The 16,495-nt window shown below is 47.7% G+C and overlaps 2 protein-coding genes across 3 annotated transcripts in view; one reads left to right on the forward strand and one right to left on the reverse strand.

The window, feature by feature from the left end:
• Positions 1-16,495, reverse strand: part of LOC137423683 (protein DGCR6) — an 89,199-nt gene that overhangs the window by 20,263 nt on the left and 52,441 nt on the right. Inside the window, exons 1-2 of one of the 2 annotated variants that reach the window (XM_068111092.2) lie at positions 12,163-12,470; positions 7,524-7,660 (exon numbers count right to left, since the gene is read on the reverse strand). In XM_068111092.2, the coding sequence (XP_067967193.1) occupies positions 7,524-7,660; positions 12,163-12,203 (178 nt within the window). In that variant the 5' untranslated portion in view covers positions 12,204-12,470. Of the gene's footprint in view, positions 1-7,523; positions 7,661-12,162; positions 12,471-16,495 lie in introns of those variants that run through there. The other variant, XM_078773881.1, reaches the window with a different exon arrangement.
• LOC137423682 (V-type proton ATPase 116 kDa subunit a 1) overlaps positions 12,927-16,495 on the forward strand; it is a 92,209-nt gene continuing 88,640 nt past the window's right edge. Inside the window, exon 1 of the mRNA XM_068111090.2 lies at positions 12,927-13,054. The gene's annotated coding sequence lies outside the window, so the exon portion shown is untranslated. The remainder of the gene's footprint in view (positions 13,055-16,495) is intronic.

Below are 16,495 nucleotides of genomic sequence, written 5' to 3' on the forward strand. Positions count from 1 at the left end.
AGCGGGCGCGGGAGAGGGCATCTTTGTAGTGCTGTAGGTGGTCCTTGTAGGCTTGGGAGTGAATTGTGAGACCTGTTTTATTGCGGAGTCTTTCAAGTTGGCGAGCACGAGTTTTCATCAGGCGGAGTTCAGGGGTAAACCAGGGAGCAGAATGGGTGAAAGAAACTGTTTTGGTTTTTTCGGCGCAAGCTGGTCAAGGCAGGAGGAGAGAGTGTGGTTGTAGTAGTCAGTGAGGTCAGAAGGGGTGTGGAGGTCAACGAAGGGAGAAGTGGACATTTTTTTCAGAGAGGGTGGATGAGAATGAGGTAGGTGAAAGAGCGTTTAGCTTACGGAAGTTGATAGTGCGATAATGCCTTGGTGCTGGGGTGGGGATGTTGATGGTCATAGTGATGGCTAAGTGGTCAAAGAGGGTGAGGTCGAAGCCAGAGAGATGGTGCAAAATTAATCCAGTAGAGCAGACAAGGTCCAGAATGTGCCCACGGTTATGGGTAGGAAAGTTGACACATTGAGTGAGGTTAAAGCAGGTGAGTAAATCAGTGAAGTCAGTGGTTATTGTGGAGTCAGTGGAGTCCATGTGGATATTGAAATCACCGAGGAGGAGGATTGAGGGGGAGAGGGAACAGAGCTGGGTCAGAAAGTAGGAGAAGTCAGACAGGAATGATAGGTGTGGTTTGGGAGGGCGGTAGACGAAAGCCATGACTGACTGCGTGTGACCAGAGAGTTTAAAAGCCAGGTGTTCAAATGATGGAGCAGATGAGATGGAGATGAGGCTGGTCTTGATGTCCTGTCGGTGTATTACGGCAATTCCACCACCTCGGCCCTCCGAGTGTGGTTTATTGATGTATGAATATCCATTGGGTGTAGTGAGCTTGAGTGAGAAGTAGTCCAGAGGTTGTTGCCAGGTTTCAGTGAGACAGAGAAAGTCCAGTTTATTATCCAGAATGTAGTCGTTCAGGATGAGGCTTTTGTTGTTGAGGGACCGGGTATTGAACAGTGTGAGCTTCATGTTTGTTTGTACGGTGGGGATGAACTCAGGTGATTTAGCCAGGGTTTGCAGACAGGAGGTGCGCTCGTGTGCGTTGCTGTGACCAGGTGCGCTGGGACGATGAGTGGGAGTGCGCTGAGCCGACCAGAGTACGGGAATGAAGTGACCTGTTTGTAAAAAAACAAACTTACGACCAGAGCCTCTATGAATATATCTGGGTCGTCGGAGGAGTCCGTGGTATTTGATTGCAGAGAAGCATGATGGGGTGGAGTAAGTGTTGAGCAGAAGTAGCCTTGCAGCGGAGTACCTTAGAGCCATGTCAGGCAGGAGCGAAGGGGAAGAAGACAAGGCCAAGGTCGAGGAGGACGAGGACGAGGACGAGGAGTATATATATATATATATATATATTATATATCTGCTGCACTCTTGACCCCATCCCCTCCAGCTTTGTCAAGGCCTCCCTTCCTGCTCTCTCTCCACTTATCATTGCAACAATAAACTCCTCCCTGTCTACAAGCATCGTCCCACCATCCCTCAAAATTGCTGCTGTTACCCCCATTCTAAAAAAACCTGGTCTAAACCCTGACACCCTAAACAACTTCAGACCCATCTCCAACCTACCCTTTCTGTCGAAAGTTTTGGAACGCGCTGTAGCCACTCAACTCAAACATCACCTCTCTGCCAATAACCTGTATGAAACATTCCAATCCGGATTCCGCTCCAACCACAGTACTGAAACTGCTCTCCTCAAAATCACCAACGACCTTCTCCTCTCCTCTGACGCTGGCAACCTCAACATTCTCGTCCTCCTCGACCTCAGCGCTGCCTTTGACACCATCGATCACACCATCCTCCTCACCCGACTTGAATCCACCTTTAACGTCACCGGCACTGCCCTCTCTTGGATTAAATCATACCTCTCTGACAGACGCCAGTTCATCTCCATCAATAACTGCAAATCCCCCACTGCTCCCCTCCCCCAAGGTGTCCCCCAAGGTTCAGTTCTTGGCCCCCTCCTCTTCATCCTTTACCTGTCCCCCCTCGGTCACTTAATCCGCCGTCATGGTCTCCAATTCCACTGCTTCGCCGATGACATCCAGCTTTTCATCTCCACCAACACCCACTCTATCCTGACAAACTGCATCTCTGAAATAAAATCCTGGCTTCAAATCAACTTCCTCAAACTTAACTGTGATAAATCTGAAATAATCATCATTGGCCCAAAAACGCTCACAAAATCCACCCATAACTTTGCCCTCAACATCGACGGTATCCCAGTATCCACCTCCCCTCTCATCCGGAATCTTGGCGTCATCTTTGACCAAACCCTCTCCTTTGACAAATACACTAAACAGATCACAAAGACAGCCTTCTTTCACCTGAAAAACATCGCCCGTCTCCGCTCATCCCTCTCCTCCACGGCTGCAGAAACCCTCATCCACGCCTTCATCACCTCCCGTCTGGACTACTGCAATAGCCTCCTCTATGGTTCACCCTCAACAATCACCAATAAACTCCAATACATTCAGAACTCCGCTGCCCATCTACTCACCCATTCCCGGACCCGTGACCACATCACCCCCGTCCTTTAAAAGCTTCACTGGCTCCCCATCTCCCAGAGAATCCAGTACAAAATCCTCCTCTTGACCTACAAAGCCCTCCATAACCTGGCCCCATCCTACCTGGCTGACCTCCTCTCCAGACACACTCCCACCCGCAATCTCCGCTCTGCTGGTACCAACCTCCTGACCCCCCCCCCCCCCCCATCCGGACCAAATTCAGATCCTGGGGGGACAGGGCCTTCTCCATCGCTGCTCCCACCCTCTGGAACTCACTACCTCACACCATCAGAGACTCCTCCTCACTCACCACATTCAAAACATCACTCAAGACCCACCTGTTCAGCACTGCATTCAACATTCAACCCACAGCATTTAACCCCTGACTATCACTTCTCCTTCTCCCTCCTTTTGCTTTAAATATTTCCCTATTGATTCTTGTCTTTTTGCAATTGTTGTTTTCATGTTTTGTTATGCATTATGTTTTGCACTCTGTCAAAGCGCCTTTGGGCTTCATGAAAAGCGCTATACAAAATAAATGAATTATTATTATTATTATATAATAATTGCTGCTGTTACAATTAATAATTGTTATTATATAATAAACAGAGCGTATGTACATGGCAGTGACGTCATTACTTGCGCTCATTGAAAGCTGGAGAACTGCACATATATATATATATATATATATATATATATATATATATATATATATATATATATATATATATATATATATATATATATATATATATATCGTTTTGGCCCTCTCACCCAATGTTGAAGAATCACTTTATATAAATAAATTTTAAAAAAACATCCAGATATGGATTCGGATGTTCGCCAAAATCGAATAGTCCTTGTGACAAACCCAACCTGTCCACCAAATTTCATCCAACTCCATCCATAACTCCAATATATCCTGTTCACAGGCAGAAAGGTGGGAAAACAACCTTTGAAAATAATGTGGCCTTTGAAAATAGAGGTAATTAATGTGACCTTTGAAAATAGATCCGCACTCTCATGATGGCCTATGCTTGTTGGGGTTATTTTCCTTTTTACGGCGTAGACCATCGAAAGAGCCGTCTAGAACAGTGTCTGTCCGGATGTATGTATGTATGTATGTATGTATGTATGTATGTACAGTATGTATGTCCCCTCAAACGTATATCAATCAGAGCTGAGAATCTGGTCACATGACAGGGTGATGTGATTTCGTCTGATGTCATTACGGCGGTGCGGCTGCTGACTCTCCACACACCGCCATTTTTATTTATATGCCGTTCATGCTGAACATAGTCGAACCTGTCATATCACAATCGCCATGCTCTACCTTTACTTTCTGTGTTTTTCATTCTGTGTGAAACACAAACCTATTGTTAAAATGACCATCAAATATCGAAAGCATCGGCGTTATGTCCCTTCCAACAATATGGTACATATAGGCCTTAGGCCACATGCCTCACCTTCGGACCTCTTCGGACAAATTAAGCCCAGGTTTCTTAATACAATAATGTATCGTTTCAGTAGTATAGTTTTCGTAATCTTACTATAATTCACCAAATGTCCGTCCGTCTGTCTATTTGTCTGTTCGAAGGTACCGTAAAAACTGCTGAACCGATCACAACGATATTTTGGGTGGGTAATCCTGGGATCTCCAGGAGTAAAATAGGCTATATTGTTTTCCCAATTTCAGCTTTGGTCTCCAGCATTCTCAGGTTTGGACTTCCGCATAACATTCGCGTTCGCATAACGTTCATTGTGACGATGTTTTCATTGTGATGATGTTGTTTTCCCGGGTGCCGCACAAACGGCTGCACCGATCGCTGCACAGCTGCAACGCTCGAACTCGGTGACCTCGGACAAAGACCTTTTATAAGGACACGGGTTGAATCTCTGCTTGAGAGAATTCCAAACCCCTCCCGCCATCACGGCCGTCTCTCCAACTTACAATCCCACGAGATATGCGGAAAGGATGACCCAAAACCAATATAAACATCATTAAACATCATTCGTATATAAACATCATTAAAAGTAAATAATGACCTCGGCCAAAGTTCAAACGACATTTAATCTCCACATGAGAGAATTCCACATAGCTATTTGGGCGGTGAATACGCTAACAGATCGCTGTCTCCATCGATCTTGCCAAGGCCGTAACAGCTATCGGCTCAAAATCATTTTAACTGTTGATTTGGTAGTTTTTACAATGAAGGAAACATTAACAATATTGTTAAAAGTTTATTTTGTGATTAATTGGAGTTATGTTGTTTGGAATGAAAAAAGATATCGAGTTCAAGTGAATGACGACATGCCATGATGGTTTCTACTTTCTGAACGGGAACTTCGCGGATCGCCATATGCAGATTCGCCACGGTCCCACGATCGATGTTTCTATACGTGAACGTACCCGTTTGTTTGCGAACGGGTACGTTTTTCATGGAAGTCCTTCACGAACTTGCTGTACATGTCTGACGTGCGACTGAAGGTGCGACAGGAATGTGGAATTTATTGGTTTCATGCTTTAGCATTCGCCATATCTGCATTGCCCGTTTGCTTCTGGCCTCCCACCCGTGCGTAGCACGGGTATCTCCCTAGTAGTAATAATAATAATAATATAGTAAATATAACCATAACACTAATCCAAATGTCGTGAATGGAAAGTTAATGGATTGAAGCGGTGTATGGTTCATGATCAATGATGAGCGATGTTCAGCACTAATATTAATAATCGCGGAAGTAAGGAATTAGCCTCGGTTTTTTGAGAGTAATATCATTTTCGAAATAATGATAATGTAACGTTAATATTATAGTACATCTAATCATAACACTAATCCCTTCGTAGTGACTGCAAACATACTGGAAGTTAAAATATATCAGTTATGTGTCCGTTACATCAATACGTCTATGATATCATTACGACGGCTGACTGCACCGACCGACATTTGAATTTACAAGTATACCCACTCACTACGTGTACTCACTACGTGTACTCACTACGTGTACTACTCTACGTGTACTACTCTACGTGTACTACTCTACGTGTACACTCACATTCACTCACTCACAGTACTCACATTCTAATTGTACATACTTTATAGCAGCAGGAAGGGTCATTCCTCTTTGGGGTATATAGATTCCAGTCAATCTATGGTGGGGTCTCAAGAACATTGGGTGTGTTCATTTACCAAGGTTCTTGTGGAGAGATCACCAAATGGTTTAAGCATTCGAGCAAGCACTCCATTCAAAACCATTAAGGAACGGCTGGCTTTGCAAACGCTAGCTAGCTGCTTGGTAAATGAGCACACCTCCAACCCTTATGGGGTATCATCTAGATTACAGTAGATCTTCGCTCAGTTCTGGAAGTAAAACTTACCTCATGGATGTCGAAATTCCTCCAAATTTCTTTGTTTAATGTTATAAACAGCATTAACGACTGTTTGAAAAGCTAATAAGTGTTTGTGGTTTATAATATTTTACAAGCCCGGCTACACCACTGTTAGACTTTTGGTCTTGTTCTTTTCACTATTCTTTGATGACCTGGGAAAAGCGAAAAATAAAGCACAAGTAAAGTTTATGCTTCATTTTGGTCAGAGAATTCTGCTATTATTTTAGAAGTGTCTGTTTGTGGATTTGTTGGCCTTCTCTGCACTCCTAAACCGCTGGACGGAATGAGTTCCAATCTGCTAGTTGTCCTCAGCATACATGCACAGGGAGGTTTCAGGCAGTTGAATAAAAAATTCAGTCCTTGGGGTTCAGGGTGCGGGAATGACCCAAATGATCTCTATGTATGGCAAAGCACCACTCTTGGTGGGTATTACAAGTCAAATGAGAGAGCAATCAACGATTGCAGATCCTCACCAGGAATTATTTTATGTGGTTTATAATGTGTTTTATAGATGTACTCACATTCTAATCGTACATACTTTATAGACGTACTCACATTCTAATCGTACATACTTTATAGACGTACTCACATTCTAATTGTACATACTTTATAGACGTACTCACATTCTAATTGTACATACTTTATAGACATACTCACATTAATTGTACATACTTTATAGACGTACTCACATTCTAATTGTACATACTTTATAGACGTACTCACATTCTAATTGTACATACTTTATAGACGTACTCACATTCTAATTGTACATACTTTATAGACACACATTCTAATTGTACATACTTTATAGACACTCACATTCTAATTGTACATACTTTATAGACGTACTCACATTCTAATTGTATATAATTTATAGACATACTCACATTCTAATTGTACATACTTCCTAGACGTACTCACATTCTAATTGAGCATACTTTATAGACGTACTCACATTCTAATTGTACATACTTTATAGACGTACTCACATTCTATTTGTACATACTGTCGCGTCGCAGGGGATTAGGATCCCCGAGCTGACGGATAGCCGAAACGAGCTTTAACTCCGAGGCGTACTTTCAACTTGGCGGGATTAAGTTTTCGCGCGCACGGGAAGGTTCGAGGCCTTATCAGATCAGAAACACACGTGGTTATTCCGAACCCACATTCTAATTGAACATACTTCATAGACATACTCACATTTTAATTGTACAGTGCACATACTGGCACTCTAATTGTACATACTTTATAGATGCACTCGTTTGAGAAAAGATAATGTATGCTACTGGCTACTACTAGGTGGCTTTTGTTGACTACATTTGTACATTCTGTGTGGAAAAACAGGCCCTAATGAAATACTCGTCTGGTGAAGGTAACCAAGCTAAACAGTTTGTTTTGTATCCCACTGTCACTGATAGACCTTAACCAAAAACAAAATAATTGGTCCTCGTCACCTACCCAACCTGTCCACCAGGTTTCGTCCAAATCTGTCCACAACTTTGAGATATCATGCACAGACAGACAAACAGGGGTGAAAACATAACCTCCGTCCACCTTCGGTGGTGGAGGTAAGAAAAAGACACAATGGTACCTTCTTGCTTTGCTATCATGACCCTGTGTTCTTCAGCCAATTTTTCTTCTGTTATCTCCTGGATCTCAGCCAACCCTTTTACAATGGCCAACACTGTCCCATCTGCCAGGGCACTGGATAACTCGCTCAGCTGCACACTGTAGGTTAGAATCACGACTGGTTAGCAGCTTCCGTTATGTTTCCTCTTCACCTCAACGTTACCATTTTCATCCATTTCAGTGACCATGTCTGTATTCTGGCTTTTCCTTTTTGCAAAGACTGTAAACTATAGCAAACTAGAACAGCACTCAGTAGAGAGCATACCTCCACCAGATGAACAGTTAACGTTTTGTATCCCAGAGTAGACCAGAAAATCACAATACAAAATCACATTTAATCAAAATCATCCGTCCACAACTTTTTGAGATATCCTGCTATATTTATAAGTATATTATATATACAGTATATATATATATATATATATATATATATATATATATATATATATATATATATATATATATATTTATATATATATATATATACTATGTAAGAGAGCTGTTGGTGTGTGTGTGTGTGTGTGTGTGTGTGTGTGTGTGTGTGTGTGTGTGTGTGTGTGTGTGTCGCCATTTTTCTCAGAGATGGCTGAACGGATCTTGGTCAAACTGAAGTTTTAGGCAAAAAAAAAAAAAAAAAAATTCTGAAATAAAAAAAAGTTAGTTTTTTGGGATATATATATTTTTTAAACGCTCAATAGTGCCCAAGCCTTTTTTTAAATTAATGACAGTTATATACAAGTACACATTCGCATAAATAAATACAAAACAATCACCAGACATCAAACAATTCCGGAAGGCTTCTTCTTCTTCCTGATCAGCATCACACTTAACTCAAACGTGATGAACGGCACATTCACCAGCATATATTCAACAAAAAGGTGATGAACCCCCTTCCACTCCCCCACCCCTCCCTCCTTCTCCTGCCTCCTGGTGAAGAATCACTTTTAAAAATTCTACAACCAGATCCAGATCTTCACCAAATTGAATCGATTCTTCCTTGTCACACACACAACTTGTCCACCAAGTTTCGTCCAAATCCGTCCATAACGTTTTGAGATATCCTGATATATGTTGGTTTTAGCCCTATCACGCAATGGTGAAAAATCACTTTAAAAATTAAATAATTCTCATATCTGAATCCATATTCAGATCTTCACCAAAATGGAATCGATTAGTCCTTGTCACACACCCAACCGGTCCACCAAGTTTCTTCAAATCCGTCCACAACGTTTTGATACATCCTGCTATATATATTTTTTGGCCAAGCCTGGTGTTGGCTTAGCGGTTAGGGTGCCAGCTTGGGATCCTCGGATCCTGGGTTCGAATCCCGGTCGATCGCTGAATTAACGCCAGGGGGGTTGACTCAGCCTGTCATCCTTCCGAGGTCGGCAAATTGAGTACCAGTTCACTGGTAATTCCCTGCGTGTCGCCTAACAGGGTTGGCGGCCGGAAGGTCATCCGGCCATAAAACATTGCTTCAAAAAGGGTACCACGGTGCCCGAAAAAGGCCAACCCCCGCTCTGTGGGGAAAAATGGCCTCTAAAGGTGGCCATATCACTCAATGGTGAAGAATCACTTTTAAAAATTCTAGTATCCAGATCCGAATCGGATCTTCACCAAAATCTAATCATTTCGTCCTTGTCACATACACAACATATCTGCCAAATTTCGTCTGAATCTGTCACCAACTTTGAGATATTTTGTTCACAAACAAAGACAAAAGGACAGACAGACAGGGGTGAAAACATAACCTCTATCCACCTTTGGTGGCAGAAGTAAACATTTTCAGGTGGTGCATTGGGTGTGCATCACATTTGATTTGACTAAAGCAGTTATTTTATTATCGTACAGGGTCATCCAAAACATGCCGCCTGACCTTTTGCATTTCGTACAAGAACTGTCAGGAAACAAACGAGGCGTGAAATATGAACAAACAAATTTGCTGGTCAGCTTTGCCAACATGAGACCTATGGACCACACACACTGTAGTAAACTTCCTGTATAATGCATTTTGCAAAATATATTTTACAGTGAAGAAGCCTTCCCCTGTGGAAGTGAAACACAAGTCTGTCAATTAAACCCACACATTGTACGTTAACAATCTTGGTGTGTTTGGAATACAGTTAGCTATTCAGGGGAAGAAAAAAAATTATGAAATGACTCCCATGGGTTAATACATCCTTAGTATAACTATTTATTTCTTACTGCGTTTAAGATAAGCACAAAGTAATTAAATGTAATATCTGATACGCATCACTATTATGATTAGATAGACAACGTCCACCTCCCTATTTACGTGTCTAAAAACCGCCACCCATTTTGACCTTTTATTTTGTGCGATTTTGTGTAAAATCACCTGTTATCTGTCCCGAATGCCTCTATTTATAGAGCAAGCACAGGCATCAGCATCACCAGTGGAGCAAGCACAGGCATCACCATCACCATCAGCAGTGGGGCAGGCACAGGCATCACCATCACCATCACCATCAGCAGTGGGGCAGGCACAGGCATCACCATCACCAGTGGAGCAAGCACGGACATCACCATCACCAGTGGAGCAAGCACGGGCATCACCATCACCAGTGGAGCAAGCACGGGCATCACCATCACCAGTGGAGCAAGCACAGGCATCACCATCACCAGTGGAGCAAGCACAGGCATCACCATCACCAGTGGAGCAAGCACAGGCATCACCATCACCAATGGAGCAAGCACAGGCATCACCATCACCATCACCAGTGGAGCAAGCACAGGAATCACCATCACCAGTGGAGCAAGCACAGGCATCACCATCACCAGTGGAGCAAGCACAGGCATCACCATCACCATCAGCAATGGAGCAAGCACAGGCATCACCATCACCAGTGGAGCAAGCACAGGCATCACCATCACCAGTGGAGCAAGCACAGGCATCACCATCACCATCACCAGTGGAGCAAGCACAGGCATCACCATCACCAGTGGAGCAAGCACAGGCATCACCATCACCAGGGGACCAAGCACAGGCATCACCATCACCAGTGGAGCAAGCACGGGCATCACCATCACCAGTGGAGCAAGCACGGGCATCACCATCACCAGTGGAGCAAGCACGGGCATCACCATCACCAGTGGAGCAAGCACAGGCATCACCATCACCAGTGGAGCAAGCACAGGCATCAGCATCACCAGTGGAGCAAGCACAGGCATCACCATCACCATCAGCAGTGGGGCAGGCACAGGCATCACCATCACCATCACCATCAGCAGTGGGGCAGGCACAGGCATCACCATCACCAGTGGAGCAAGCACGGACATCACCATCACCAGTGGAGCAAGCACGGGCATCACCATCACCAGTGGAGCAAGCACGGGCATCACCATCACCAGTGGAGCAAGCACGGGCATCACCATCACCAGTGGAGCAAGCACAGGCATCACCATCACCAGTGGAGCAAGCACAGGCATCACCATCACCAGTGGAGCAAGCACAGGCATCACCATCACCAGTGGAGCAAGCACAGGCATCACCATCACCAATGGAGCAAGCACAGGCATCACCATCATCACCAGTGGAGCAAGCACAGGCATCACCATCACCAGTGGAGCAAGCACAGGCATCACCATCACCATCAGCAATGGAGCAAGCACAGGCATCACCATCACCAGTGGAGCAAGCACAGGCATCACCATCACCATCACCAGTGGAGCAAGCACAGGCATCACCATCACCATCACCAGTGGAGCAAGCACAGGCATCACCATCACCAGGGGACCAAGCACAGGCATCACCATCACCAGTGGAGCAAGCACGGGCATCACCATCACCAGTGGAGCAAGCACGGGCATCACCATCACCAGTGGAGCAAGCACGGGCATCACCATCACCAGTGGAGCAAGCACGGGCATCACCATCACCAGTGGAGCAAGCACGGGCATCACCATCACCAGTGGAGCAAGCACAGGCATCACCATCACCAGTGGAGCAAGCACGGGCATCACCATCACCAGTGGAGCAAGCACGGGCATCACCATCACCAGTGGAGCAGGCACAGGCATCACCATCACCAGTGGAGCAAGCACAGGCATCACCATCACCAGTGGAGCAAGCACAGGCATCACCATCATCATCGGAGCAAGCTCAGACATCACCATAAACATCACCAGTGGAGCAGGCACAGGCATGACCATCACCATCGGAGCAAGCTCAGACGTCACCATAAACATCACCAATGGAGCAAGCACAGACATCACCATAAACATCACCAGTGGAGCAAGCACAGTCATCACTATCACCATCACCAGTTGAGCAAGCACAGGCATCACCATCACCAGTGGAGCAAGCACAGCCATCTCCATCAACATCATCAGTGGAGCAAGCACGACCATCACAATCACCAGTGGAGCAAGCACAGGCATCACCATCACCATCACCAGTTGAGCAAGCACAGGCATGACCATCACCATCGGAGCAAGCACAGACATCACCATAAACATCACCAATGGAGCAAGCACAGACATCACTGGAGTGGCTCATGGGCAACAACGACGAGCAACAGCTGAACATTTAGCGGGAGCATGAAACTGGATTCGTAAATTGAATCGTTTATATACGCACGCACCCTGGAAGCTGTTCAACAAGAGATTCTAGTTGTTGATCCATCGAAAATATTAATGGTCTCGTCTCTAATTAATCGTTAAGTGTGCAAAACAAAACGTCATCGCAAGACATAGTCCATCCATCCTTTCCGCTCTCCAACCACTTATGGGCTATGGCTCGCGAATCCAACGCTCCGAAATCGCCGCTACGACGGTCAATTCGCGATTTACGTTCCGCGGATTCGTCTACACTTTGAATCAGCTCTATAACATAAACGCCTTTGCAGATTTCAGAGCGAGGTTCTTATCTAGATATGCCACTTCAATATATATACAGTATCTTTAATATCATTCACTTTTTTCAGTTATGTGTTCCATTCCCAATCAGCTTGAAGAGTGAGTGCTTCCCAAGTGGCATAACCATTCTCACCGAGACCGTTGATCAGGAAGGGTTGGCTTGGTAAGCGATAGCTAGCTGCTTGGTAACCGAACACACCGCTGGTGTAATAAATATTCCCCCGCAATAAATCAAACTTTTCCCATTTGGAATTATTTTAATATGGCACACAACAATGGGCTTTGTTTCGACTGAGAAACAAAGAAAACATACCATTTAACCATCAAATTTAACACTAGTGGCATATATAGATTTTTCAGAATCTATGACGGTTCAAACATAACAGATCGCTTTGTAAAGAATCTTCTCACAAAAAATGTTTTTTTCACCAAGTAAATAATTTATTGCCTCGAATGGAAAGGACCGCAAAGGAGTTCATGTCACGTGCCCAGGTGCTTAGGTGGTCAGTCAGCTGATTGATGACGTAGTTTGGAAACACGTGGGTAAAGATATGTGTTTGTTGTTTCAGTTCCATTTTCCATTTCCTCCTTCTTCCTTCTTGATGACACGAGAGAAAGGTAGGAGAGACTGAGGAGAAAATATCGCGTAATGGACAACTCAGAAACAGAAAGAAAGGGAATTTTGACAAAAGATGAGGAATAAATACTATATTATAGCTTTGTAATTGTAGTTGTAGTGAATTGGAAAATGTTGATCGAGTTTGGTGGAATTTTCGGGAAAGTAAAGATAAACGGAGTCCTGGACAGTGGACATGTTAATAGAATAATAATATGAATCCTTAAGGAAATGTTGAATGTACATTTGCAGAGTGCGAGGTGTAAGAGGGAATTAATTACGTGGGAGACGAGAGTACATACATGATTTAATGAGGAAAGTCAGTAATTACTGAGCGTTGTGGGGTGTGGTTGGAGGGAAGTGAACAGCGGTGTTGGAGAGATGCGGGATGCGGCCATTGATGGTTGTGATAGTGATGTTTTGAAAGGGAGGAAGGGGGTGAAGGAGGGAAATGGGAGGAGGGGAGGGGAGGGGTGGAGGAGGAGGTGGAGGGAGGGGATGGAGGAGGAGGTGGAGGGAGGGGATGGAGGAGGTGGAGGGAGGGGATGGAGGAGGTGGAGGGAGGGGATGGAGGGAGGGGATAAAGGAGGTGGAGGGAGGGGGTAAAGGAGGTGGAGGGAGGGGGTAAAGGAGGTGGAGGGAGGGGGTAAAGGAGGTGGATGGAGGGAGGGGGTAAAGGAGGTGGAGGGAGGGGGTAAAGGAGGTGGATGGAGGGAGGTGGGTGGAGGGAGGGGGGGGAGGAGGTGGATGGAGGGAGGAGGTGGAGGGGGGGAGGAGGAGGTGGATGGAGGGAGGAGGAGGTGGATGGAGGGAGGGGGGGAGGAGGTGGGTGGAGGGAGGGGAGGAGGAGGTGGGTGGAGGGAGGGGGGAGGAGGTGGGTGGAGGGAGGGGGGAGGAGGTGGGTGGAGGGAGGGGGGAGGGACGGGGGGAGGAGGTGGGTGGAGGGACGGGGGGAGGAGGTGGGTGGAGGGACGGGGGGAGGAGGTGGGTGGAGGGAGGGGGGGAGGAGGTGGGTGGATGGATGGATGGAGGGAGGGGGGAGGAGGTGGGTGGAGGGAGGGGGGGAGGAGGTGGGTGGGTGGATGGATGGAGGGAGGGGGTGAGGGGTGGATGGAGGGAGGGGAGGAGGTGGGTGGATGGAGGGAGGGGGGAGGAGGTGGGTGGATGGAGGGGGGGAGGAGGTGGGTGGATGGAGGGAGGGGGGGAGGAGGTGGGTGGATGGAGGGGGGGAGGAGGTGGGTGGATGGAGGGAGGGGGGGAGGAGGTGGGTGGATGGAGGGAGGGGAGGAGGTGAGTGAGTGGATGGAGGGAGGGGAGGAGGTGAGTGAGTGGATGGAGGGAGGGGAGGAGGTGGGTGGATGGAGGGAGGGGAGGAGGTGAGTGGATGGAGGGAGGGGAGGAGGTGGGTGGATGGAGGGAGGGGAGGAGGTGGAGGGAGGAGGAGGAGGAGGTGGATGGAGGGAGGGGAGGAGGTGAGTGAGTGGATGGAGGGAGGGGAGGAGGTGAGTGAGTGGATGGAGGGAGGGGAGGAGGTGAGTGGATGGAGGGAGGGGAGGAGGTGAGTGGATGGAGGGAGGGGAGGAGGTGAGTGGATGGAGGGAGGGGAGGAGGTGGAGGGAGGAGGAGGAGGAGGTGGATGGAGGGAGGGGGGGAGGAGGTGGATGGAGGGAGGGGGAGGAGGTGGATGGAGGGAGGGGGGGGGAGGAGGTGGATGGATGGAGGTAGGGGGAGGAGGTGGAGGGAGGGGTGAAGGAGGTGGAGGGAGGGGTGAAGGAGGAGGAGGGAGGTGGAGGGGGTGAAGGAGGAGGAGGGAGGTGGAGGGGGTGAAGGAGGAGGATGGAGGGAGGGTGAAGGAGGCGGTGGAGGGACGAAGGGGGTGAAGGAGGAGGTGGAGGGAGGGGTTGAAGGAGGAGGTGGAGGGAGGGGTGAAGGAGGAGGTGGAGGGAGGAGTGAAGGAGGAGGTGAAGGGGGAGGTGGAGGGAGAGGGAGGGGGTGAAGGAGGGAGAGGGAGGGAGTGGTGAAGGAGGAGGGGGAGGGAGAGGTGAAGGAGGAGGAGGGGGAGGGAGGGGGTGAAGGAGGAAAAGGGAGGGGTGAAGGAGGAAAAGGGAGGGAGGGGTGAAGGAGTAAAAGGGAGGGAGGGGTGAAGGAGGAAAAGGGAGGGAGGGGTGAAGGAGGAAAAGGGAGGGAGGGGTGAAGGAGGAAAAGGGAGGGGTGAAGGAGGAAAAGGGAGGGAGGGGTGAAGGAGGAAAAGGGAGGGGTGAAGGAGGAAAAGGGAGGGGTGAAGGAGGAAAAGGGAGGAGTGAAGGAGAGGGAGGGAGGGGTGAAGGAGAGGGAGGGAGGGGTGAAGGAGGAAGGAAGGAGGAAGTGAATAAGGGTGAGGGGTGAGGGAGGGAGTGAAGGAAGGAAGGAGGGAGAGGGAGGGCGTGAAGGAGAGAGAGGACGTGAAGGAGAGGGAGGACGTGAAGGAGAGGGAGGACTTGAAGGAGAGGGAGGACGTGAAGGAGAGGGAGGACGTGAAGGAGAGGGAGGACGTGAAGGAGAGGGAGGACGTGAAGGAGAGGGAGGACGAAGGAGAGGGAGGACGTGAAGGAGAGGGAGGCCGTGAAGGAGAGGGAGGACGTGAAGGAGAGGGAGGACGTGAAGGAGAGGGAGGACGTGAAGGAGAGGGAGGACGTGAAGGAGAGGGAGGACGTGAAGGAGAGGGAGGACGTGAAGGAGAGGGAGGGTGGGGGGATGAAGGAGGGAGAGGGTGGGGGGATGAAGGAGGGAGAGGGTGGGGGGATGAAGGAGGGAGAGGGTGGGGGGATGAAGGAGGGAGAGGGTGGGGGGGATGAGGGAGGGAGGGAGGGAGAGGTGAAGGTGAAGGAGGAGGGAGGGAGAGGGTGAAGAATGGATAGGTGAAGGAAGGAAGGAAGGAAAGGGAGGGAGGGGTGAAGGAAGGAGGAGAGGGAGGGAGGAAGGAGTGGAGTGGAGGAGAGGGTGGGAGGAAGGAGTGGAGGAGAGGGTGAGGTACAGAAAGGAAGAGCAACTGGTATTGGGGGAGGGGTGGTGGAAAATGGTAGAGAACCATGGTGAAGTTGTAGGTGGTGGAAGCTGGTATAGAACCGTGGTGAAGTTGTAGGTGGTGGAAGCTGGTATAGAACCGTGGTGAAGTTGTAGGTGGTGGAAGCTGGTATAGAACCGTGGTGAAGTTGTAGGTGGTGGAAGCTGGTATAGAACCGTGGTGAAGTTGTAGGTGGTGGAAGCAGGTATAGACCGTGGTGAAGTTGTAGGTGGTGGAAGCTGGTATAGAACCGTGGTGAAGTTGTAGGTGGTGGAAGCTGGTAGAGAACCATGATGAAGTTGTGGGTGGTGAAGAGAGGTAGGAAATGATGGTTGTGGACTTGTAGGAATGGTGAGGTTGAAAAAACAGACTATACCAACAATAGGCCCCAGCGAGCCTG

This window comes from Myxine glutinosa, chromosome 3 (assembly GCF_964187855.1).
Source record: "Myxine glutinosa chromosome 3, kmMyxGlut1.1, whole genome shotgun sequence".
In the NCBI taxonomy this organism is placed as follows: Eukaryota; Metazoa; Chordata; class Myxini; order Myxiniformes; family Myxinidae; genus Myxine; species Myxine glutinosa.